At 39.8% G+C, this 25,522-nt stretch overlaps 3 protein-coding genes across 4 annotated transcripts in view; 1 reads left to right on the top strand and 2 right to left on the bottom strand.

Annotated features, from left to right (window-relative positions):
* The window catches only part of LOC114666948 (ribosome quality control complex subunit NEMF-like), a 47,014-nt gene extending 46,219 nt beyond the window's left edge, over positions 1–795 (top strand). For both annotated transcript variants that reach the window (XM_028822000.2, XM_051919935.1), the window contains exon 32: positions 315–795. In XM_028822000.2, the coding sequence (XP_028677833.2) occupies positions 315–392 (78 nt within the window). In that variant the 3' untranslated portion in view covers positions 393–795. The remainder of the gene's footprint in view (positions 1–314) is intronic.
* On the bottom strand, positions 529–24,587 carry klhdc2 (kelch domain containing 2). Its single transcript, XM_028822001.2, has 14 exons — positions 24,473–24,587; positions 11,139–11,381; positions 9,689–9,768; positions 8,498–8,615; positions 8,088–8,203; positions 7,412–7,493; positions 5,817–5,900; positions 5,065–5,145; positions 4,912–4,970; positions 4,659–4,771; positions 1,573–1,645; positions 1,395–1,482; positions 1,248–1,300; positions 529–1,161 (listed from the first exon to the last, which is right to left on the bottom strand). The coding sequence occupies exons 2-14, from the start codon at positions 11,373–11,375 to the stop codon at positions 1,038–1,040; spliced, it is 1,308 nt and encodes a 435-aa protein (XP_028677834.1). The 5' UTR covers positions 11,376–11,381; positions 24,473–24,587; the 3' UTR covers positions 529–1,037.
* The window catches only part of lrr1 (leucine rich repeat protein 1), a 147,318-nt gene continuing 133,243 nt past the window's right edge, over positions 11,448–25,522 (bottom strand). The window contains exon 6 of the mRNA XM_051919936.1: positions 11,448–11,460. The gene's annotated coding sequence lies outside the window, so the exon portion shown is untranslated. The remainder of the gene's footprint in view (positions 11,461–25,522) is intronic.

Raw genomic sequence — 25,522 nt, forward strand, 5'->3', positions numbered from 1 at the left:
AAATGCAAGACGTTTTACTATTAAAATGTTTGTAATGCCTACCCCATCCTTGGGAATGGCAGAGACACAGCAACTGAACAGACAGACAAACTAAGGTGCTGTGAGAAGTGCCGCTACTGGGCTTCTTCCTTTTATTAAGGTGGATTTGAGGACTGGTTGTTTTACTGCTACCAAAAAAGTGTGAATGGTTTATTGTACAAATGTGAGCAGTTTGGTGTGAAAGCAGCTTTATAGATCGAGTCCAGGAACATCTGGGTACTGTTCTCCTAGAAGCACGGCTCCTTTCTAACGTGCATGTGTGTTTATTATTCTAGGACACCGATCTATCCCGAAACATACCAGGGAAGGTGAAAGTTTCAGCACCCAATCTTTTGGCAGTTAAGAAGAAGTAAGCTGGCTTTTGGCATCAAGAATTGAAGGCAACGGATTAAAACGCATTTGATCAGGCGGAGTGGGCAGCCTCCTGGAACTTGGGACTGAAAAAGTGAAGATCACCCAATGCCTAAATTAAGAGACATAGCTCAGAACTTACTTCATACCATGACTTTAATGTGAGTCACATAATTTGCACTCTTTCTCTCAGACGTTTGCTATAAAAGGCACTTTTACTGCTTTGAAATAACGAGTTTCAAATTTAGGGGGTGCTTAAGCCCAACCGATTACATATAAAACACACAAGCAGCAGAAAGTGGTTTGATGGCAGTCCACTATCTTGCTTAACTTGGAGCTGGTTTATCAACTGCAACAGGGCTGCTTCTTGACATTTTTAATAAATAAATAAAAAAAAAAAACAAATCTTCTGTACTAAAATGATGTGAGAAATGTAAAGACCATGAAACAGAAAGGCCAGGGTATCACTACCAGCAGCTGAGCTTGGGGGCTGCAGTTAGGTCAAACCTGGCATGTCATAACAAAACATTACAAATGTGCGTACTTAACATGCACAGACCTGACAAAAGGATTTTTTACACAGATACCTAAACACCGTTATTTACAAAAAGAAATATGAACAGCTAGACGGCAGGTACACACTCTGTTCAGGAGCCCAGCACATTGTTGCTGCCAGCGCGATGGCTTATGTTTCGCAGCAGGTCTTTTGGAAGGCAGTCCCACGATGACGCCAGTATCTCCTTGAAGTGGATTACCATCTCCAAGCACAGTCTAAAATGGGAAAATAGGAAATTTAAGAAATTACCCACTGCTAGCAGGTCAAATCCAAGCACATACACTTCTAAACGTGTACACACCTTAACAGCGATTTGGGTTGAACTGTGAAGATGAGGACTTCATTGCTGTGAGCCTAAGAAATAGAATATGAAGGCATGAAGATACCGTACGTGATCTAAGAAGCTCCCTGAACCCATCCGTATGCACAGTGCCCCACACACACTTACAGCTGGCTGATGGGATAAAAGATTGTTTGCACACCCGCCAAAAACAAAAACTTCACCCTCTTTGCTTGCACAAGCAGTATGCCAGAGCCTGGAACGAGGAAGCAAACACAAATTTCAAAGACCGTAATGCCATCTTACAAAACAACAAGACTAGTGGGCCCAAAACGATCCTGTTTACCTGGGATTCTCCATGTGGTTGTGCTTGAAGGGTTTCCATTCGTTCCTACTGATGCAGTAAAGCCAAGCATCACCTGTGAAGCAATGCAGAAGAAAACATGAGCAGGTCTGCCCAAGAACATAAGGGTGTGAGCCATGGTGCTCTCAAGGCTGCTGGTGCAGCAGGGAGCCATCACTGAAATGGAGTTTGTATTTGAGTGAAGAAGAGCTGGGCAAAAAAAAAAACACCTGCACAACACTCCCGCTAACAAAGATCACGTCACTCACGCGTGCAAGACGCACACTTAGTCGGTTCTCGCAATTTTGTAATTCGATTTTTTTGTGTTTTTTAACTGCCTTCGTAAAACTGATATACAACTGCTTGTGAACTTCTAGACTGTCGGCACAGGTTAAATTACACACTCGGGGGGTCCCAGAATGAGACTTACTGCTGCATGCTGAAGCAACAACCACATTTTTTACAAATCCTAACTACTAAGGCTGCACTGCCTGTGCGACATGGGGTTCGTTGCAATCTGGACATTCAAAGTTTTGCACTTGACGGGTGAATGCCGCCCCCCCCCCCCCCCCCTAAAAAGAACTGCTTATGAATGATAGGAAGAGTAGATTTTTATTTGTTAATTCTATTTTTCCTAATTTACTCCTGTCTTCTGATAGCTACAACAAAACACATTTTCTGGCACCAAGTCATGGTGCTTACACAAGAGAGCTGATCTGATGTGAACGATGCACCGACAAAAGCACATGGGACAGACGGGCGTAGGGACAAATGCATGGAGCTGGTAGAAGGGTCACCCACCACACAGTCCCCTTTATGGTGCAGTAAGCAAAACGTGCAAGGCAAGGAGAAAAGCCCTATACAGGTGGACAGACCATCAAACCACAGTGCCTCATTACACACAATCCCTGGTTTTTGGCTTGAAGTTCTGGGCCTTGTGATGACAAGCCCGATGCTTTTATTGCTTGTGGATTCTGTAAATGTCACTACAGAGAAGCCCATATTGACAAGATGGAAGCAGTGCTCACAAACCGAGTGGAGCCAGCTACCTCTCTATAAGCATCTGGACTGTTGCACAGCTTTCTAGGGACCACTGTCCACGGTTGGGGAAATCTGCAGCTCTGGAACACTCCAGGATTTCTGGCAGTATGCATGTGGTGAGTATAAGAAGCAGGCAGCATGAGGAAGATCTCTTGGGTGGACACAAGGAGTTAGATGAAGAAGCCAGAGTAATGACGTGAGGATCTCAGAGCAGCTGCACAACTGGAGGGACTTGAGAGATGATAGACAGCAGAGTGGTCTTGGAGGCAGGAGCCCTGAGGACTCACATGCCAGTTAAGAGGATCATGATGGGTCAGCAACGTTTGAGTACATGTGGGGAGGGGACTTGTCCAAGTGCTTGTGTATGCAGGTGGCGTTTCTGTAACATTCATCAGGGATTTTAACAGTGGTGACATTTGCTTAGACATAGCTAGGGTTCAGCAATCTGCCTGTTCTGTTGTGAACTACAACAATACAAACATCCGGGTGTTTGGGGGCTCAAACTGCTTACCATGCATAGTATCAGTCAGACTTTTTTTGCAAGGGGTTTGCACAAAATGTGGTGTAATAAATTCCACAACACAGCGTAAAATGCGGTGCTACTAATCACACGGTGGTTAGTCTACACTTGAATGTGTTGCTGCACATATTGATCACTGTGCTCTCTTGTCAGCACACAGTTACTGACCTTCCTTGATCCTGCACACTTTTGTTTTGAACTCCTGACTAGGTTTCTAGCACATTGGATATGGACTTTCACAAGTGCAATAAATGGTAAACGTATGTAATCTTTAGTTTCATGAAGCCTGATTACACAACTACTGTATACTCCATACTGTATCTCCACAAGTAGCAATTGCTTTATTTTGCAGATGACTTCCTATTGTAGCTTGGACGCAAAAAAAGCGGCCCATCATGACAATGCAACATACCTGCAGTGTGGTTTGTGCACAACTACGGTAGGGATTTCTAACAAGAAATCGCAAGATTACAGCAATTGTGGCATTTATTTTAAACCATGTGACGCACACTAGCTTTCACCTCCTCATTTAGTTGTCAAATGCTTTAGGAGTCTCCCCTGCTATGCGATAGTTTCAAAGCTTTTAGGGTCTGCATATCACTTCTTCAGAGTCACTGTCAAATTCTTGCACTAAGCATGCATAACCTCCCCCAAACGCTACGTCTACCTATCATTAACACACAAGAATGGGCAAAAGAAAGTAAAGCATTGAGATTTAGCTCCACGTCTTTGGACGTTGCTTTATATAGCAAGTGATCCACTGTCAGATTAAATTTCATTATACTTTTGTAAAATTTAAACTAGATAAGTGTTCTAACTCTTGCACATCACAACTTTGCACGTAGGTATTAACAGTCATGGAAAATAAATGTAAGTAATAACTAAGCCAAGGCCCACACAGGACAAGTCAGCATCACAGTTTTACTATAAGCCTGTATCAGAGATCGTGGTGTACTGCGGTGCCCACCCAAACCCCATGCTTAAAGATGTCAAACTCCACTCCTAGAAGCCATCTGCTTCTACATGTTAATTCCAGTCAATTTATAAAGTGACAATAATTAACAAATATTGTGGCTGAACTGACAAAATGTCCTGAAGCTAAGAGATGCAAAGTAAGCTTTTTTTTTTGCAATTTTCACACATGAAAGGCTTGAATTCTATGAAAAAAGTACTGAAGAGCATCAAATTTATAAAGAGCACGGACAGGTTTACATTTATGGGTGCATTTTTTCCAATTAATTAGGATGCTTTCTCTCCATCTGTCTTTTAATATTTGAAATATGGCTGTTCTTCACAAAAACACAGAATCAGACAGCTTAACAGGCACACTTCTGCAGTGGTACAATACATACAAATGAAAACTTAAATAATGAGGAAGGCATCAGTTATTACTAAATCCACAAGGGGAAAAAAGCAAAGATCTAAATTTAAGAGAGAAAACTGGAATAAAAATCAGCAGATTTTATAGCCAGTGAGGAACTGAATTTGAGCCCACTGAAACAAAACCAGACCTGAACAATATACTTACTGAGGGGTTGTTTATCAGTAGTAAAGCCACCAAAGAGGAACAGAGAATCTTGTGATACCGGAATTAATGAGTGCCAAGAGCGCCCCACAGGGCACTGCTGCTGTGAGACGATCCTAGATAGCAGAAAGGTAAAAAAAAGAGTAAAACTTTAGAAAGTTAAAAAGCTAAACAGATTAATAATGTGGAGGTGTTTGCAGTGTAAACCCTGCAACTGGTGTTTCCATTCAGTCAGTCGGGTCCTCGCGCTACTTACAGCTCACGCCATTCCCAGGTATTTAAATTGATGCGATACAAGTCATTAAGTCGGGATTCCTGTGGACAAAGAGATAGTACAAGGGGGGGGGGGGTGTCACTATCCACTGCAACTTGCTGGACAGGTCACTTCTGTAGCAGAAAATATGCTTACCCTGTACCTGCCACCAAACACGTAACCACAATTTCCAAGTGTAGCACAGGCGTGTGCGGCCCTGGGAGAAGGGGGATTTCCCTACAAAGAGAGGAGAGCATAAAAACTTTAGATAGCATCTAGCCCAGCGGTGGGCAAATTCATTCCTGGAGGGCCGCAGTGGCTGCGGGTTTTTGTTCCAACCTAGTTGCTTAATTAGAAAACAATCCTTGCCAATAATTACATTTCATGGCTTGTTAGCGCTTTAACTCTGCTATGTCAAGTCATTCTCATATCCTAGCTTTTTTTTCCATTCTAAGGATATCATCCAAATACTTTGAAGTGTAAAACGGATGGGTAATTCTCAATCCTTCACTTTTTCTCTTCTCTTTCCTTCCAAGTATTTAATTAAACCAAATAGTACACGATAAATACACACAGGTGCAAAGGGTAACAAGCAAAATGGATAACTGCTGGTTTCTTTTGTCATTTGCATCTTATTGCTAATAAGGAGCAATTACAAACCAAGAATGCAGCTGTTTAAGACTTAAGTAATAAGGGTTCATAATCTTAACGAGGGAGACAACTAAAATGAATCAGAAGTGTTTCTAGAGCAATAAGGGCTTCTTATTAAGCAATTGGGTTGGAACAAAAACCTGCAGCCACTGCGGCCCTCCAGGAATGAATTTGCCCACCCCTGATCTAGCCAATGATAGGAAAATGCAGCAGAAGAATGACGACGGCTTTAAATGGCCTTTCATTTATGTCAATACCGTGGTCTCTGGCTGACTCCAGGCATTTGTCTCGAGATCCAAGATGTGAATATGGTTGTTCCAGCCTCGGGCTGCACTGTGTGCCTAAAATACATAACAGCAAGAAATTAATTAATGAATGAATGTTGGGGGGTGGAATCAGTCTAGAATGTCTCATTTTGTGTATTACATATTTTTTGAAATGATTATCTAATTTTTAAAGAAAACCTAAAATAAAGTGATCAAAATAATGTCTTGGTGTTTTTTTTTTTTTTTTTAACATAAAGCAAAGAATACAGTACCCAGTGCAAACAAATAGTTACCACTCTGAACTTAATAACTAGTTACTAAGCAGCAGTTATCCACCAGTTTCAATCTGCTGTGTTCTTTTTCGTAAAACTATATCTAGCCTATGCTATTTCTGAGTTTACTCATGTCAGGTTCCGCCACAACGTCTCAGATGAGCTGTCATCTTTCCTTTAAAGAGGCTGCCATCCCAAAACTCAGGCTTCTTTTTCTTTTACCATTCTGATGTAAGCTTGCTTTGGGTTTTGGACCACTGCCGTGCTACGTAACCCAATTGCAGTCTACAGCTAGATGGTCTGGTGTTCCCCGAGAAATCCTCTGATACAACATTTTACTTAGCGTCATTGAAAGAACCGAAAATTCTGCTCTGAATTCACAAACAGTTCCACCATCTGCCATATCTGTCTGTAGGTTTAAGGTTCTTACTATAATATGGTGTTGAACGTTATGCAGACACAAATGGGCTCAAATACTTTCACAATACATACCGTATATACTCTCGGATAAGTTCTCCCATGGATAAGTCGGGACTTGATTTTACGGTGTAATTTCTGGTATTTTCTAATGTCAGTCGTATAAGTCAAATGCGAAAAACTCAAGCTATTGGTCCAAGAGATTATGATATGCTAACGCCCAACTGAGAGAGTAACCACAGAGCACACGGCCTTTTTTTGTCTATGTGGGTGCGGCAATGCGCTGTATCAGCGTGTGCTCCTAACCTCTCTCTCTATTGTGCCTACGTGACCACACGGTGATACTCAAACTATTCCGAAGCAACGTTTGCACCGATTTGTGTTTTTTGTATCTCACACCCTCATACACCTTTATCATAAGAGCTTCCCTTATCTATGATGGAGCGTTCGATCAGAAGAAAACAGAAGCTGGTTTTAAACGAAAAGCGGCGTAACTGGTAACTGCGCTGCTACAACAGAATTCGATGTGTCTGAGAAACTGATGCGAGATTGGAGAAGGCAAGAATATGTAAATAAATAAATAAAATTGTCGCATTTTTGGACGGACATACAAGTCAGAGTCTGATTTAAGATCGATTTTTTGGGTTTCAAGACCCGACTTATACGCGAATATATACCGTAAGTACAGCAAAAAGCATTACATGGACATTGGCTGCAGCTCAGAAGGCAAATACTGTCTTCTGTTTTACTGTCTGTTTACAGGCCAATCAAAAACAGCCTGCACCTTAAAATATGCAGGCACCTTTTCCACTTTGTATGATGATGTTAAAAAGCTTTGCACATTTTAAATGAACCTTGCCTACACAAAAATACAACTATTAGCATGAAATCTCTTACCCAGAAAGATGATTCATCATATTCAAATGTTCCCCGATGATTTCCAACTGGAACATAACCATATCCGCCAAAGAAGATTAATCTACAAGAAAACATTTGAAAAATGTAAAGCAATCAGAATGGTGTTAACTGGGTCTGCACAAGGCAGAGAATATAAAAAAGAAACCTAATTAAATAAAAAGAATAGCTGGAAAATAACCCCGATTTCCATGTCTTATCCTCTCCTATGAAGAACAGCTTTTCTTGCACTAATTCTTTAGAATGGACTCTGCCGTTCTTCACAGTGCAGACAGCATCATCCTCTTGTGTTTTCAAACTGTCTAGTGCCTTGCCAAGTCTGAATTCTTACTTCTACTCGTAGGTCAGTTTTAAATGTTGTTACTCTTACCACAGGTTTGCTAGTATGCAACTACAATGTAGTCAAGTGCCAAGCGATAATGGATGCTGTTAATGCTGTGCTAAATTAAACACTAATAGACCATTTGGACAAGCTGCTAGCGCAAGCAAGTACTGGGCCAGACAAGCCAGCTTGAAGTTAAAAGACCAATAAGATACCTGAAAGCAAACCACTGGACAAGACCCATATATTTCAAAGAAAGCCAACGAAGACACCTCCCTCAGTCCATACCTTACTGATAATTAAAGAAAATAAAAATCCTGCCAGTGAAAAACTCACTTGTTTCTATAAACCCAGCAGCCAAGCTTGTCCTTGCATGAAGGTGGCAGACCAGCCAAATCTCGCATCTTTTCCCAGCGCAGCACACCAGAGGATCTTAGAGGTAGTAGGTAGAACTGTAGACACATGAACAAAATAAAAAGTCAAAAAAACAAACTATAAGATCAATATTACCGAGCACTCAGGGGAACGAATCAATGTTTGATTTAATAAGCATGGGAGAGCCTATGCCACCTTCTGAAGTCTATGAATTATATCCTGTAGAAATTACTTTTAATCACTCTAATTAAAACCTTCAGCTATCAGTAAAATAGACACGATAAGGAAGTTTTGCTAATGTTTAAAATGTGAAATTTGTAACACCTTGGAAGAATCCTACAAAAAGAAGTATGAAGATAAAATATTCAAACCCGGTTTGTATTTCCTCGTGCATGATGTCCCCCAAAAAGGTACAGGACGCCATCAACACATACAGCACAGCTGCCCGACATAGAAGGTGGCATGTCTCCTTCGGTGAATCGTTTCCTCCTATGCATCAAAATGAACACAAAAGATTTGACTAGAATCACATTTTTTTGTTTCATCCATCCTAATAGTACTTCTAGCTATCAAAAATTGAAAATTCAAGTTTAGCCCTTGGCAAATTTTATTCTATTGAATTTATCAGACTAAACAAAACAACAAAGAAGTACAAACAGATCGACAACAGTCCAACAAACATGTTTAACTATTTTTACGTTCATAATCACCAAATATTATGTTCACGTGGTTTAGGACAGATTGGAAATCTCACATGAATGACCTTCACATCAGCAGCACCCAGTGGGACAATTCAGTGAAAACAATTAGCTGAGCTGTGACATGATATTATTGAATGAGGTCAATATTAATAAAAAAAAAATACAAAATAAATAATAATAATAATAACCAGTTCAGCAAAAAAAAATACATTTTATGGTCAAATTATATTTAGAGCAATGTGATACACAGTGAACATATTCCCTTTGTTTTTTTATTTTCATGCAAATAATTATAGCTTTTCTTTATTTTTGAGAGATTAAACAACAAAATCAACATTGACATTAAATTCCTTCAAATACTTGGAAATAGAAAGATGAGACATCAGAGTACATTAGAAGGTCAGCTCAGGTTGAACGGCTGGGAGACAAAGTCAGAGGCGAGATTGCGTCGGTTTGGACATATGCAGAGTATATTGGGAGAAGGATGAGAAGGATAGAGCTGCCAGGCAAAAGGAAAAGAGGAAGGCCTAAGAGAAGGTTTATGGATGTGATGAGAGAGGACATGCAGGTGGTGGATGTGACAGAGCGAGATGAAGAGGACAGGGAGATATGGAACAAAATGACCCGTTGTGGCAACCTCCAATGGGAGCAGCCGAAAGAAGAAGAAGAAAGATGAGACATCAAAAGTGTGATCCCCAAAATCCCCACAAAATTGCAGCTCCTTATCTTGGGGGCATTCGATGCAAGCAGGAACCTGCCTTGACCAGAATGCCAGTCCATCCTAGGCCACGGACATAAGCAAAAAAAAAAAAAATTGACAAATTCTAAATTTAAATAGAAGAGGAAAAAAAAAAAAGGTACCATCTTCCAGTCTCCATATCATAGATCCAAATTTCATTTCTTGGTAAATAGAAGTCATAATTGCCAGATGCTTGGGTATTCTGAAAGACATACATAAGTCATAAATTAATCTTTTTTTTTTATTTTACATTTCCCAGATTTCTTTTTTTTTTTAATGGTTTCAGATTTAAATTTCTCTACAATAAGTCCTGCTATGCTAACCAAACAATATAATGCTGTATATTAAACCTTATAGCAGACTCGAGCGCACTTTAAGAAATTGGTATATCCGCATACTTATATAAATACAGTATATGACAAACTAAAGAATTTAATTTAGTGTTATAAAATTAACTTTGTAGATAAAAATCCTTCTCTCTCCGCTATACACACTATATAAATAAAACACAGCATATTTTACATATAAAAATGTAAAGTATGCCAAGAACAAACAAAAAAAACTACATGCATAGGTTGCTGTGAGCAGTTAAATGTATTATTATTTTCGACATTTTGCAGACATCTCCCATTACAACAACAAAGGGCTAAACAGGCTATAAACAAAGAATTTACATTACAAATTAAAAGACCTAACAGAATCAAATGTTTGTTATTTTCATACTTCAAACACACCATTTTGTTGGTGTTGAATGCTCATAACTGCTTAAATCATAAACAGGTATGATCTGCTATAACATTCCCAATGACAACGTTCAAAGCACCGCAGTCCACGTCTTTGAACGCCTGTCTCACTGACAACAATCGAGATGCATTTTCCACACCACCAACTGGGAGTTGCACAGACAGCTATGGCAATGTGATAGTAAGCTCTTGGGCACTCATTTCTCACCTGGCAAAACTTCATCATAAAAGGACAGAATTTGTGCCCCATTAAGTTAGTTTCAAGGAATTTTGCAATAAAATCTTCCTGAAAATTTCTGAAACTGTTGGAATAGAGTTGTATGTAATATGCATGATCTTTTGTGTACACAATTTTTGCATGTCTTTTCATGTCCAGTGCACTGAATATTGGCAGAATTCATGAAAGAATAACTGACCGATTCACAGATATCCCCTGGAAACTTTCTTTTTTGAAGTTACTTAGAAGCCTAAATAACTTCGAACCTAGGATGTCATCTTTATTCTTCCACTTCTGAACTCCCATATTTCTAGTTAAAGGTAGAATAAGGCCTAGAGACCATCTGATGATGCTGTTCTTACATCATTTGTACTTTTGACAAGCAAGTTTTAGTCAGACTGAATTGACATCAGCGTAATCATGAGTAGATCTTGTGTATAAATTCTGCATTCTATGTTTAATGATGGGTTATACTGCAATTAGTGAATGCCGCAATTACATCCGTGCTTTCTTCATAGTGAATTCACTTTCATTATTATAGGATGCTGAAAATAATCCAAAACATTTTTAGTTACTGTTCAGTAAACAGAGAAACACCAAATAATTCCTTACCTTATATCCACCCCATACGTACATACAGTTACCATCAGCCACAGCAACATGTCCACTGCGTTCTGCAGGAACAATACGGTCAAAATCTTTACTGGGTGATGCCAGCTCAATGTCAACCAGCTCGCCCAAATCAACTATTTCTTCTTCCTCCTCCTCATCCTCCACCTCATCATCATCATCATCTTCAGGATCCTCATCTGCCTGCATCAGGTTATCATCATCATTTCCATCTGCCATTGGAATCTGCAAGATAACACAACAGTCAAATCTAGAAGAACCAAGTTGTGCACAAAGGCGGCCCAGTGGGAGGTTTCCTTATTAGCTCTAGCTAGTAGTAGTCAGTCTTCCCCTGTGGAAATGAGGCTGAAAAACAGTGGCAGAACACCAAATTTTGAATAAGATCACAGTAAGTTATTTATATGAATAAAATTTACCAAGTCACTTTATTAATACAAAGAAAACTTTTAACAATAAGCAAACAAGTGGGACCATGTATGAAAAATGCTGTCATTTCAACATGGTGTGATCGAAATGTATGCAAATACTGCTAAATAAAGTCTGCAATGTACACTTTTATCACATTTGAATTGTTTGATTTGTAATTTTTAACCTGTGGAGCAAAGGGGTAAATCTGAAAAATGTGTCTTTGTACCAAACATTATGGAAGTCACTGTAAACATTAAAACAATCAATTCTTTAGATTTTCCTTGGAAAGGAATTATATAGGATCCATACACTTGTTCTTGGATAGTGATTTTTGTTTTTTACATTTTCATACTTAAATCACAACCCCAACTAAATGAATTAACACTGATAACCGATATATGGGAGGGAGAAAACAAAATACACAACAGATTATTATATTTACTGCCAATCACTTATACAGGTATAAACATCACTGTTGCTTGGAGCGTCAGAGTTAATGACAATTATCAATATGAAGTTCTACTACTATGTGTAAGTAGATGCTGCTGTATTAATACCCTACATGGCTGAATCTATACATGCTCAGCTTGTTACTAATCAATGTAAAGAGAAACAGGACACCAGTGTTGAATTCCAGATTGAAAGACTTAATACGACAGCAACACTTTCATGTATAACTTAATCTGTCATCTATACAGTAATAAGAAATTAGATAATTAGGACAATCTAGATGACAACAAGCCAACAAAGCTTACCAGTCCTACCCACTTAATTCTCCTAAAAAAACAACATCAAATCGAATTCTGAAAGTCCCTAAAGTCCTACTGTTTATCAAACTATATGGCCATTTATTCTGTGTGTCTGGGAAGTTTTTTTTTTTCCACCCAGAGAACCACAATGTTTGTGTGAAATTTTCCCTTAACAAGTGTCCAACTGCGTCCCCATGTTAAACTGAAAGTCACCGCCCTTTTGATATTTCCTCATAACTCATCCCCTGTAGCCCTGGAATCAGCCCAGTCGCTCTTCTCTGTTCTCTTTCTTGTGCTGTTATGTCATTTTGGTAGCCTGGAGACCAAAACTGCACACAGGACTCCAGATGAGGCCTCACCAGTGTGTTATAAAGCTTGAGCAGAACCTCCCGTGACTTGTACTCCACACATCAAGGCGCTATATAACCTGACATTCTGTTAGCCTTCTTAATGGCTTCTGAACACTGTCTGCCAGTTGATAGTGTTGAGTCCACTGCAACTTCTAAATCTTTCTCATAAGGTGTACTTTTTATTTTCAGATTTCCCCATTGTGTATTTTTACTTTCTATGTGTAACACTTTACATTTACTTATGTTTAATTTCATCTGCCAAAAATCTGCCTAAGCCTATATTCTGCCTAAGTTCCTCTGTAATGATTCAACAGACTATGTATTATCTGCCAATCCACGTAGCTTGGTATCATCCGCAAGCTTAACTAGTTTGTTACTTACATTCCTATCCAACTCATTTATATTTATTAAAAATAGCAGTAGCCCTTGCACTGACCCCTGTGGAAAACCACTCAATGTCAGCCAGTTCTGATGAGGTTCCTCACGCTATCACCCTCCGCTTCCTATGTCTAAGCCAAGTTTCCACCCATCTACAAACGACACCCTGAACACCCAATTCTTTCAGTTTGATGCCCAACCTCTCACATGGCTCCTAATCAAATGACTTCTGAAAGTCAAGATAAATAATCTCATATGCTCCACTCTGATCATATCCATTTGTTGCTTCCTCATGGAATTGCAGCATGTCGTAACCTCCCTTGTTAAACCCATGCTGACTGTTCAGTAAAACTCTGTTCTTGCCACATGTTGCTCAGTCTTATCCTTAATAATTCCTTCCATTAATTTTCTTGTGATATATGTTAAGCTTACTGGCCTATAGTTATTGGATCTGCCCATTCACCCTTTGTGATAATATTTGCCATTTTCCAGTCCTTCGGAATTTCCCTAGTGCACAATGACTTCCTAAAAATATCCATCAAGGGTGTATATACAGGAGGTGTGCATGGAAAACTAGGACTTGGGCTTTACAGCTGATTGGATAAGTACAGCTGCAGAGAAATCTGGGGCATAAAAATCCAAGTACAAAGAAGATAAGATGTAGCCTGAGAGAGCTGCATTTTCATTAAACACCTGAATATTTACAGACTGGGAGCAATTTGAATGGTCATAACATATCAGTCCAGCTAAAGTATAGACAAGACTGTGACGCTTGCTTTGTAATGTAAATTATCTGGGACTTTGTTATCTTGTTATTGTATCTGCCTGCATGAAAGCGTACCATATACTGGTATACTCTCTAAAGGGCTTTGTACAAAATAAAAACTGATTTATAAAATTAGCATCACACAGGTACTTAAGACATACCACATAATCAAACTGAATAAACTGTAAAAGTATGCATTTTTGATAAAGAGTGTTCTGCATATCTAGGTACAACGTTAGCCACCACACCACAGAAATGAAAACAGAATTGCTTAAGTGGCAGTTAAGTGCAGAGCAACAAGATGCAGGTTCACTACTGCCACGGACTGCCTATACTATACTATGTGACTCGGAGTAGCCCAATGAGCTGCCAGGGCTACAAATGTAAAAACAAAGAAACAGTTGTGATGTATGTTGAAATAAATTCCAGTGCACAAGCTTTTCTTTTTTTATTTTAGCATTACACCTTCAGCTAGCATATCAAATGTAAGATGTGTGTCACTACTACATTTAACCATAACACCAGCTAAATAAATATAACTAAACACAGTGAGTAATAAAACACAAATGTATCAGCCCAAACACGCTTTTGAAATACTTTCTAGAAACAGATTGGTAATGTTAGCCTAGGGCTATTAAACAATATTAAAATACAGATTTGGTGGGCATCTTCATGTTTTGGTGGTATTTGTGCAATAATGCATTGAGACTGCAAAAAAAAAAAAAAAAGCATGAATGATTACGGCCTAATGCAATTGCACCATAAACCACAAGGATCACACTTTCTCCACCACCAATTTACTGCATGTCACTCATCGTCCAAAGGATGCGAAATAAAAATAAATAAAACCTCTGTATTATAAGCCACCTTAGACTGAAGAGTCATTTAAATAGAAAGGTCATAATCTGAACACAAATCATATGCACAGTGTGGTATATTGATTACAGTGTTTCCCAACCTCGGTCCTGGGGGCACACTGTGACTGCAGGTTTTTGTTCCAACCAGAATCCTAATCAGCGACAACACCGGATATAACTTTTTTTTTATTCTACATTCAGAAAAGCACAGCAGCATGTTTTTTTACAGTGCATCCGGAAAGTATTCACAGCGCATCACTTTTTCCACATTTTGTTATGTTACAGCCTTATTCCAAAATGGATTAAATTCATTTTTTTCCTCAGAATTCTACACACAACACCCCATAATGACAACGTGAAAAAAGTTTGAGGTTTTTGCAAATTTAATAAAATAAAAAAACTGAGAAATCCCATGTACATAAGTATTCACGGCCTTTGCTCAATACTTTGTCAATGCACCTTTGGCAGCAATTACAGCCTCAAGTCTTTTTGAATATGATGCCACCAGCTTGGCACACCTATCCTTGGCCAGTTTCGCCCATTCCTCTTTGCAGCACCTCTCAAGCTCCATCAGGTTGGACGGGAAGCGTCGGTGCACAGCCATTTTAAGATCTCTCCAGAGATGTTCAATCGGATTCAAGTCTGGGCTCTGGCTGGGCCACTCAAGGATATTCACATAGTTGTCCTGAAGCCACTCCTTTGATATCTTGGCTGTGTGCTTAGGGTCGTTGTCCTGCTGAAAGATGAACCGTCGCCCCAGTCTGAGGTCAAGAGCGCTCTGGAGCAGGTTTTCATCCAGGATGTCTCTGTACATTGCTGCAGTCATCTTTCCCTTTATCCTGACTAGTCTCCCAGTTCTTGCCGCTGAAAAACATCCCCACAGCATGATGCTACCACCACCATGCTTCACTGTAGGGATGGTATTGGCCTGGTGATGAGCGGTGCCTGGTTTCCTCCAAACGCGACGCCTGGCATTCACACCAAAGAGTTCAATCTTTGTCTCATCAGACCAGAGAATTTTCTTTCTCATGGTCTGAGAGTCCTTCAGGTGCCTTTTGGCAAACTCCAGGTGGGTTACCATGTGCCTTTTACTAAGGAGTGGCTTCTGTCTGGCCACTCTACCATACAGACCTGAATTGGTGGATTGCTGCAGAGAGGTTTGTCCTTCTGGAAGGTTCTCCTCTCTCCACAGAGGACCTCTGACAGAGTGACCATCGGGTTCTTGGTCACCTCCCTGACTAAGGCCCTTCTCCCTGGTGTCCTGGTGGTTTCGAACTTCTTCCACTTACGGATGATGGAGGCCACTGTGCTCATTGGGACCTTCAAAGCAGCAGAAATTTTTCTGTAACCTTCCCCAGATTTGTGCCTCGAGACAATCCTGTCTCGGAGGTCTACAGACAATTCCTTTGACTTCCAGCTTGGTTTGTGCTCTGACATGAACTGTCAACTGTGGGACCTTATATAGACAGGTGTGTGCCTTTCCAAATCATGTCCAACCAACTGAATTTACCACAGGTGGACTCCAATTAAGCTGCAGAAACATCTCAAGGATGATCAGGGGAAACAGGATGCACCTGAGCTCAATTTTGAGCTTCATGGCAAAGGCTGTGAATACTTATGTACATGTGCGTTCTCAATTTTTTTATTTTTAATAAATTTGCAAAAACCTCAAGTAAACTTTTTTCACGTTGTCATTATGGGGTGTTGTGTGTAGAATTCTGAGGAAAAAAATGAATTTAATCCATTTTGGAACAAGGCTGTAACATAACAAAATGTGGAAAAAGTGATGCGCTGTGAATACTTTCCGGATGCACTGTACATTTATAAGACATTTAGAAATATTTCTGCTTTTGCTACATATAAATTTAAATGTTTAACTCTTTTGTTGATTTCATGATATTTTGCCCTTTCTCTGCAGTTTTTCCCCTTCGCTGTATCTTATTAATGACAATTAAAAATGAGCAGAGCAGACACGCTGGCAAACAACACAGAATAATCAAAGGCTGCAACTACTTTAGCATCAGACCCACTAATTAGTAAATAATGGATTAATTAAACAATTAGAACACCTAGAAAAGTAGAATGAAAATCAAGATGAAAATATTGTTAAAAAGAAAAAATACATTATTCCCATATAACTGTTTGTTATATATACAGTATATATATTTACCAAACTTTGTTTTGGGAACAATAGAGAAATTAGAAAACTAAGAACTTGGGAAATAACACATCACTTAATTAGCCCAGGAGTCCAATTAAAAACAGAAGCTGGTTGGAACAAAAACCTGCAGCAACAGTGTGCCCCCAAGATCCAGGCTGGGAAACACTGGATTAAGTTATATTTCTGAGTTTATCCTTTCAATCCCCACTAGTGATGCATAAACACCCTAAATTTGAGTCTTCATAAACTTTACGAAATGCACTGAAGTTAATGGAGAAGGAGAAACTGAACTAGTTTTGAGTGAATTCTAATGGTGCAATAGTCTTTTAAGCGCCCCAGATGGCTATGAAAGAGTGTGTACCAACTATGCTGGACAGATTATTGGGACCAAAAATGTGACATGAGCCGTTAGGCAGCAGTGCTAACTACTGCGTCACCATGTCTCCCGAGATAAAATTAACAGAAGTACATCCCCACCCCCCCCAGACAGTGGCAACAGCAGCACAAAACATGAATTCACTGAGGCTTGGCCTCCACAGATGCATCTCAGATAACAGTCAAAGAATTTAATATCAGAACAGTAAAAGTTAAACAACAGGAGCAGGAAGCATGGACTCAATGAGGCTTGGTCCCCACAAACCCCAGTACACATAAGAGTTACAGAAAACTAATCAATAGAGAAAGATATACAAAGAACCCATCTAGTCCCTGCAGTAGGGACGGGAAATCTCTGCTTATCCAGGACTCATTCATTTTTATAAATGCCAGTCTGTGTGACCCTGCCTGAAGCATTTAAAGCCTGCTTAGGCAGTTAGCTGGAAGGTGGACAACACAGCAATCCCATTGCATACTGAGAGAGCTCACAGATTAACACAGCACGACTCATATGCACTGATGCACCCCAAGCAGTCACTCACCAGGTGGTCCAGCCGCTGATGGTGACTGCTTCTACTGCCATGCTGTGTCCGACTGGGTCACAGAGGCTGGAAAAAGTATATTCACATATCCATCAGATTGACACAACCATAGCTGCTACTGACTGCTCTGTGATGGACAAGTGAGGAGGTGGCAGGAACAGACCTCAACTACCTGGCTGATGAGGACAGAATGGAAGTGATGTATACAATATTGGCTGCTATGGCTCCGAGATATCATGCTGGCCTTAGAAAGCATCATGGTCTGTTGGGAAAAAAGTTCACCCACACAGCGCATTTTTAGGGAAAAACTCAGTGAACAAGGTCACCGGCAAATATTCTTTGAAGGAGGCTTTGGTAAATTTTGCCAGTCAACACTAATTCTCACCACTGGATGATCAATGTGCCTGCATGCACTGCAGAAAGGCAGAGGCACCTGTAATACATTCACTGACATGACTGTCAACTAAGCATACCGACAATATTAAAAAAAAAAAGGTTACCTTCCACAATGAAAAGGAAACAAGGTTAAAGGACTTTTTTATTGTCATATGTGCAATGTACAGTGATATTCTTACTTGTGTAATGTTTCTTGCAGACTTAATAATCAACATAAACATCAGAAAGAGTAAAAGCTCAAACTTAAATCTAATATTAAAAATAATGACAGTAAATAACACTACAGACACAACTGTTTTGACTGTGCAGCCTACATCAGGTGTGCAACTGAAAAGGAAAAAGCAGGTAAAATATACAGAAGGGAAAAAAGCCAGGGCAGGTGAATTGAAAAAAGTGAGATTAGGAGAAAAAAAGCTGCCATTTGAGAAGATGAAGAAAGAACTTAAAGATTAGAGTCGGTCATCAAGACCAGGAGACATATATGATCCCTAGCTAAGAATGCACTTAGCTTAGTCTGCTTGTCTTTGAAGCAATGTGAAGGAACACATACAGAAGGCTCAATGGGGCTATCAAGGGATCTACAACAGGCTCTGTGAGGTCTTTGATTTGAACAACTCCCTCAAATGGCCTACTAGCCGTCCCCCTGCTTCACCTCTGCAGATGGCTGGGCACTTCTACAAGAAATGCAGTAAATAAAATTTTTAGACTGACAAGAAGCCCGTTGTTTAATACTAAAGTTACCACAGGGACTAGATACAAAGGTATTTTTGGGAACATATTTGCAAGTGACACAGTGGCTGCTGTTACAGCTCAAAGAGCCAGGTGAAGTGAATTATGGGCGAGAAGCTTGCACAGATTAGGTGACTGACAGAAGATCAAAGGAGGACTAGTTATCTATTACATAAAAAAAATCTTTCGATGCGACAAGACTTTTTAGGAGACGGGACTCTTTGGAAAAGACTTTTTCAAGTCCCACGAGACGACAATATTGCCATGATATTTTTAAAAGTCACGCCCTCCTAGCAACCATTTTCAAACAAGACCACGGTACCCTTGCCTCTCATTCGTGTGAATGCTTTTGTCAGACACAGTTCTTGCTCTCTCAGATCCTAGAAATTTTAACGTTTTCCTCACTTTAAGCTCCCAATTAAAGAAGACGTATTATGTCCAAATCTTATTGAAGAATTTCATCACGAAGGGTTATCAACAGAAAAAATAAGTACACAGGCAATCCCAGCACCGAGAAACGATGAAGGCAAACTAATTCACGGCAAAAATGTCGATCGGTTACACAGGAAATTGATTAAATGTGTATCAATAGACTATGCTGTTAACAGTTGGTGATGATGTTGCAGAAGACGAAAACATCAACTTACAATATCACAAAGAATATCTACAACTGTTAACATCGCCCAGTCTTCTACCGCACGAATTACTGTAGAAAGAAGGATGTATCCAAGAAAGGTTAATGTAGTACATCTTCCGCAGATAACATTACACAACAAAGGAAATTTTGATATGCCATTTGTATTAAAACGTTAAGTTTTCCATTAGAATAGCTTTTGCAAAGACAAATAACAAATCTCAGAGCCAAACATTCGAAAAAGTCATTTTATTTAATAGAGAGAATGAAACGAAATGCAATCACGGGCAGTTATACATCACGTGGAAGTAAATGTAACACTTCACATGGAAAATTAAAATCTGTTTAAATTGTACATTCACATCCCCATACGCGAGCGGCAGAACCACAAATAAGTTTGCATGTAGTGCTGGCCAGGGGATTGGTGAGCGAAGCGAGCAGGGGGCTAAGCCCCCTAGTATTAAAAACAAAAAAAGGATCAGTCTGTTGATGTCCTATGGGAGAGACAGAGTAGTCTCTCAGAAATAACATGCTTGATTGGAACCCGTATCCACAATAGGTGTAGAGTATCTTCTATTGATGAAGAAACTCCTCGCTCCAAGTGCTTCATTACAGATCACAACCTCATCACTGTGGAGGCAGCGGAGTCTTAGGAACTGTGAAAGAGGCAGAGAGCTGGGGTGGAAGGACCTGTAGAAAAGGTAACTGTGTGAGTCAGTTGGCTGGTAACAGACAGAGAGATGTTAAGTCCTGGAAAACGGATCAAGAGACCGATATCTAAAAATGTTATAAGTTGTGGTGGATGTGTTAGCTGTAAACCTGAGAGATGGATGGAAGGTGGTAAAAATCATTAATGAACTCCTGTAGCAAAAGGCAGTACCAACACAATCGTTGGTGAATCTTTTGGACAGGTCTGTTGTAAAATCTAAGGACGACGAAAAGAAACGCTCTTCTACCCAACTGAAGAAGATGTTACCACGTCCCATTCTAGTATCCATTGCAACTCCCCTGACCTGATGAAAAAAGTGACAATATTTACACAGTGGTTACTGCAGCTACAATCATGTGGAAAAGTACATCTCACTGAAAATTGTCGACTTTTTCAACAAATTTGAACAGGCAAATATCAGATCTTCATGCGAACAGTGCCTACAGACAAAGGTAATATAACTGAAAAAGTGACACAAAATTGACATGGCATATTTATTCTCATAATCTACATTTAAAAAAAATGCAGATATGTCATGTGGACAATGCAAGTAGAGCCCTACATTCATGGCCACTTCAAATCCATCAAATCCGAATCGGGTGTTCCAATGATTAGAAACCTCCTAAGGGAGGTATGCTGGTAGAACAACCACAGGGATTGAGTGTCTAGTGTTCTCCTTGCTATTGACATGTGTGGTGTCTTCAGTAGAACAATCTAGACGTGAACAGGCCATTCCACCCAACAAAGCTCACCAGTCCTTTCTACTTAATACTTCCAAAAAAACATCAAGTCGAGATTTGAAAGTCCCTAAAGTCTTACTGTCTACAACACTACTTGGTAGCTTATTCCAAGTGTCTATCATTCTTTATGTAAAGAAAAACTTCCTAATGTCTGCGCAAAATTTAACCTTAACAAGTTTCCAACTGTGTCCCCGTGTCCTTGATGAACTCATTTTAAAATAACAGTCTCGATCCACTGGACTAATTCCATTCATAATTTAAACACTTCAGTCATGTCACCTCTTAATCTTCTTTTGCATAAAATGTATAAGCTCAGCTCTTTTAACCTTTCCTCATAATTCAACCCCTGTAGCCCTGGAATCAGCCTAGATCATGCCAAAATTAAAAGACCTTCCTGAGGCTCTGAGAAAGAAGGCTGTGGATGCTTGTGTGTCTGGCAAGGAATTGAAAAAGATTTCCAAATTATCTGAAACCAATCATTCCACTGTAAGGAAAATCATTGACAAGTGGTGCAGATTTCAAATAACTGCTAATTTGTCCAAATATAGCCGGCTCAGCAATTTCAGCCCAAGAGCTGAACATCTGACACTGAAAGTCTCCAAAAACCCCAAACTTTCATTGCAGGTAACTCTTGCAAAAGCATCTGTAATCAGTAAGAGGGAGCACAAATTTGACCTGTATGCCATTTGTGCCAGGAAAAAGCCCTTGCCATCCAAAAGAACATTACAGCAATGCATGAGTTGCCATTAAAAATCTAAGCAAAGGCCAGGCTCTCTGGAACAATGTGCTCTGTTCAGATGAATCAAAAGACTGAGTTGTCAAAATGGGCTGGAGGAGAATGTGTGGCCATCTGTTTGGAAGCTGACCTGGAAATGGACCTGTCAACACGATAATGATCTGAAGCACACTAGCAAATCCACCAAGGTATGGCTCAAGAAGAAGAAACAGTGTTATGGACTGGCCCAGTCAAAGCATTGAGTTGAATCCCATTGAAATGTTGTGGAGGACATTTGAAATGGGCAGCATATGCAAGAAAACCCACAAATATCTTGCAGCTGAGGGAATTTTGCATGGATGAGTGGCCAAACATTTCATGGAGGTGACGCCAAAGACTGGTGGGCAGTTATTTAACTCCTACAAGAAGTCATTTCTGCTAAAGGAGAACAAAATCAGCTTCTGAGGCCAAGGGTGGACTCCCCCCCCAACCCCCCGAACACCTGCACATTTACTGATATTTAGTTCAAATAAATAAATGAAAAGGCAAACTTTCCTTGTGTTTTAAATTTATTTAAAATCACCTTTATCTATCGGCATGGTCTGCATGAAGATCTACTTACTGCTTGCTTGTTAAAACACGTTGAACATGTCAACAGCAGATCCAGTTCAGCGCCAGTCACACAAGGAATTCCTCAGGGCTCTGTCCTCAGCCCTCTTCTCTTCTATATTTATATGCTTCCCCTCAGCCATATTATACGTTGCTATGGACTGGATTATCATTTTTATGCAGATGATACTCAACTTTATTTCAATGTTAAAAGTGGAACTTCATCAGAGCTTTCTCAGCTCACAATCTGCCTCAGTGAAATTAATACCTGGATGGAGCAGAACTCTTTAAAATTAAATTGCAACAAAACTGACCTCCTGCAAATTGGGACTAAAGTGCAACTTAATAAAATTAGCTCCTTCCTAGTCCATCTTGGTGGTGATCTCATCAGACCTGCCTCTACTGCAAAGAATCTTGGTGTCATTTTTGATTCCTCCCTTTTTTATTACGCCCACATAAACCACATTAAGAAACTCTTACTTTCACCTCCGTAACATATCCCGTGTTCGCTCCTTCCTCTCCTTTTCTAATGCTGAGTAACTTGTCCATGCTTTTATCACATCCTGCATCGATTTTTGTAACTTGCTGCTGGCAGGTGCCCCTTCTAGCCTTATATCTCAGCTCCAGCTTATTCAAAACTCGGCTGCAAGAGTCCTTACACGGACCAGCAGCAGCGAGCACATCACACCTATCCTGCTCCACCTTCACTGGCTCCCTGTGTCTTACAGAATCGAATATAAAATCCTAAACAACCTTGCGCCAAACTACATCAGTGACCTTCTCCATCACTATGTGCCTGTCCGCCTATAAAGGTCCTCTGACAATCTTGTAGGGCCCCACACTAATCTACACTCCATGGGTGACAGGGCCTTCAGCTGTATAGCGCCCAGGCTCTGGAATGACCTACCGAAATTAATCAGGTCAGCCAACTCCATGAATTCTTTTAAAAACACAACTCAAAACGTATCTGTTCAGGGAGGCTTTTAGCTCTACGACTTTACTTCCCTTCTCTCAGTTTACCTTTATGTCAAGATGCTCATGTAACCTATGTATGTGTGCTAGACTATCAATTATGTTCTCTGCTAGGCTTTTTCTATGAATTTACTGTTTTAATCTTCTTTATCAGGTTTGTACAATGCTATCTATATACTGTATACCCAGCCGTTCTATCTTAAACTCTGAAGTGCCTTGAGCATGGGAAAGGCGCTATATAAATAAAATGTATTATTATTATAACAATTTCTATCAATTTCTGTGCATGTTGCTGGAACTTTCGATCCAAAAGTACTAATCTTTTTCAAATCATTGTATTTAACCGTTCCAGGGACTAAGATTCGAGTCTCAGCCTGGACATTTGCCTGGTGTTTTACTGGTTTTCCCCATATCTAAAACACATGCGTGTCAGGTTTTACCGATTGCTCCGAAACAGCCTAGTGTTTGGTTACAGCCCGAGTGTACAACATTATGAACAAGAGTTCATTGCGCGGTTGTTTCACCTTTTGAGCCCGATGTTTCTTGGCCTGGCTCCGGCTTTCTGTAACCCTGCACCGAAAAAAGTAAATCCAGAAAACGGCAATACCTGTCAATTCGGCCAAAGAAGAGTTTCGTGTCCAATCATTCGTTAAAATCATTGTAACATGTCACTAACAGAAATTCTGGGGTCAGAAAAAAATGCTACATGATGTCCGCTTCCACAACGCCAAAACGTCAATTGTGCTTGGCCCGGTACTTGTGCCTAACAGGTAGACCAAAGCTCGATTATCGAAGACCAGATTTCTGGTGCCTACTGAATGCGTAAACAGTCAGGACGATTCTTACAACCAGCACGGCACAAAAAGCACCCCCAATTCACTTGCAATTAAAAGTGAAGGCTGGGAAGGTCATGGTACAAACCGACCTCTAAGCAGCCGGTAAACACGCTCTTTCTAGGCTCTTGTGAAAAAAGCGACCGCAGATAGAAATGAAGCATGAGCCGCACGAGCGCTGTTTTCGCCCGGTATTGTTAGGAGGTAGAGGCAGTCATAGAAACCCGGCACCTCCGAGGCCTCAGGCCCGGGCTACTCAACAGCTGCTGCCTTCCATTACACAAGATTTAACAGAAGCCATTCTACAAACCTTATCAACAACTCGGGGGAAAAACAAAAAGTTCCTGACCTCCGGAAACATCAACCTTGCTGCATTTTGCGAGTTCTCCTTACCGTTATTGACTTTGCTTGCTACTCTCTTCCGAGCTGCACAACTCCTCCAAATCGGTACTCGCAGCCGTGATAAGATTTGTTTACACAGGAAGTCGACGGCTGGAGAGAGGTCACGTGCTCTTATTTTTTTTGGAAGCCATATTGGTCAGGGAAACAATTAATTACACCGGTGCTTCTCTTACATTTTTTTGGACTGCGGAACGGTATCCAAAAAATATCGATCTGAGGAACCCGTATGAAAATGAAAAAAATGAAATTACAAAATAGTCATGTGAAAATTATAATTAAAATTATTGTGTATGCATTACATATTTATTAAAAAAAAAATGACAAACTGTTTCATGTTTGTGCTGTCATTATATGACAGAAATCATCAATATTGTGTTAGGTTTGTTAAAGATAACTTTAATGTACAGTAGGTTGTTATATTTAGCCTTTTCTGATTATTTGTTTTCGTTGCACTGACATTCGAAAATCATCTTTCACGTAAGCATGTACACTGTAAAAGTAAACTAAATTCTTAAAATCCACATTCACTAGGATTTTTTTAACCTAAAATGTATCAAGAAGTAAACCAGTCTTCAATTCTTTTAATGTGACCTATGAGGAAACATCACTCAATATTTCTTCTTCATTCATTGAATAGATCATTCTTTACCTGTTCATTAAGATTAAATGAATGCAGAACCCACAAAACACTTTCTTATAAAATAATCTTCAAATTTAATTAAGGACATTTTGCAAATGACTGACCACAATAAGTTTTGATTGGTTCAAATTGTAATTATCACTTCTCAGTTCTGCCTCATTTATTTGGTTAATTAAGTGTTGAAGTTATAAAAGAAGTTGTTTTTAATTCTTTTCTGCTTTTTTATGTCATCTGTTTTACTATTTGAGCAAGGCCCTTAACCTGCAATTGCTCCGTCCTGGGTATGACGTTAATCTGCATCCATCCCTGCATGTAGGCCCTCCAACCTGTAGGGAAAAACTTGGGGGTTGGTGGCAGAATTGGCACTCCAGCCACCATAAAAAACCTCACACTGTTCAACT

The sequence above is a fragment of the Erpetoichthys calabaricus genome, chromosome 16, assembly GCF_900747795.2.
Source record: "Erpetoichthys calabaricus chromosome 16, fErpCal1.3, whole genome shotgun sequence".
Classification (NCBI taxonomy): domain Eukaryota; kingdom Metazoa; phylum Chordata; class Cladistia; order Polypteriformes; family Polypteridae; genus Erpetoichthys; species Erpetoichthys calabaricus.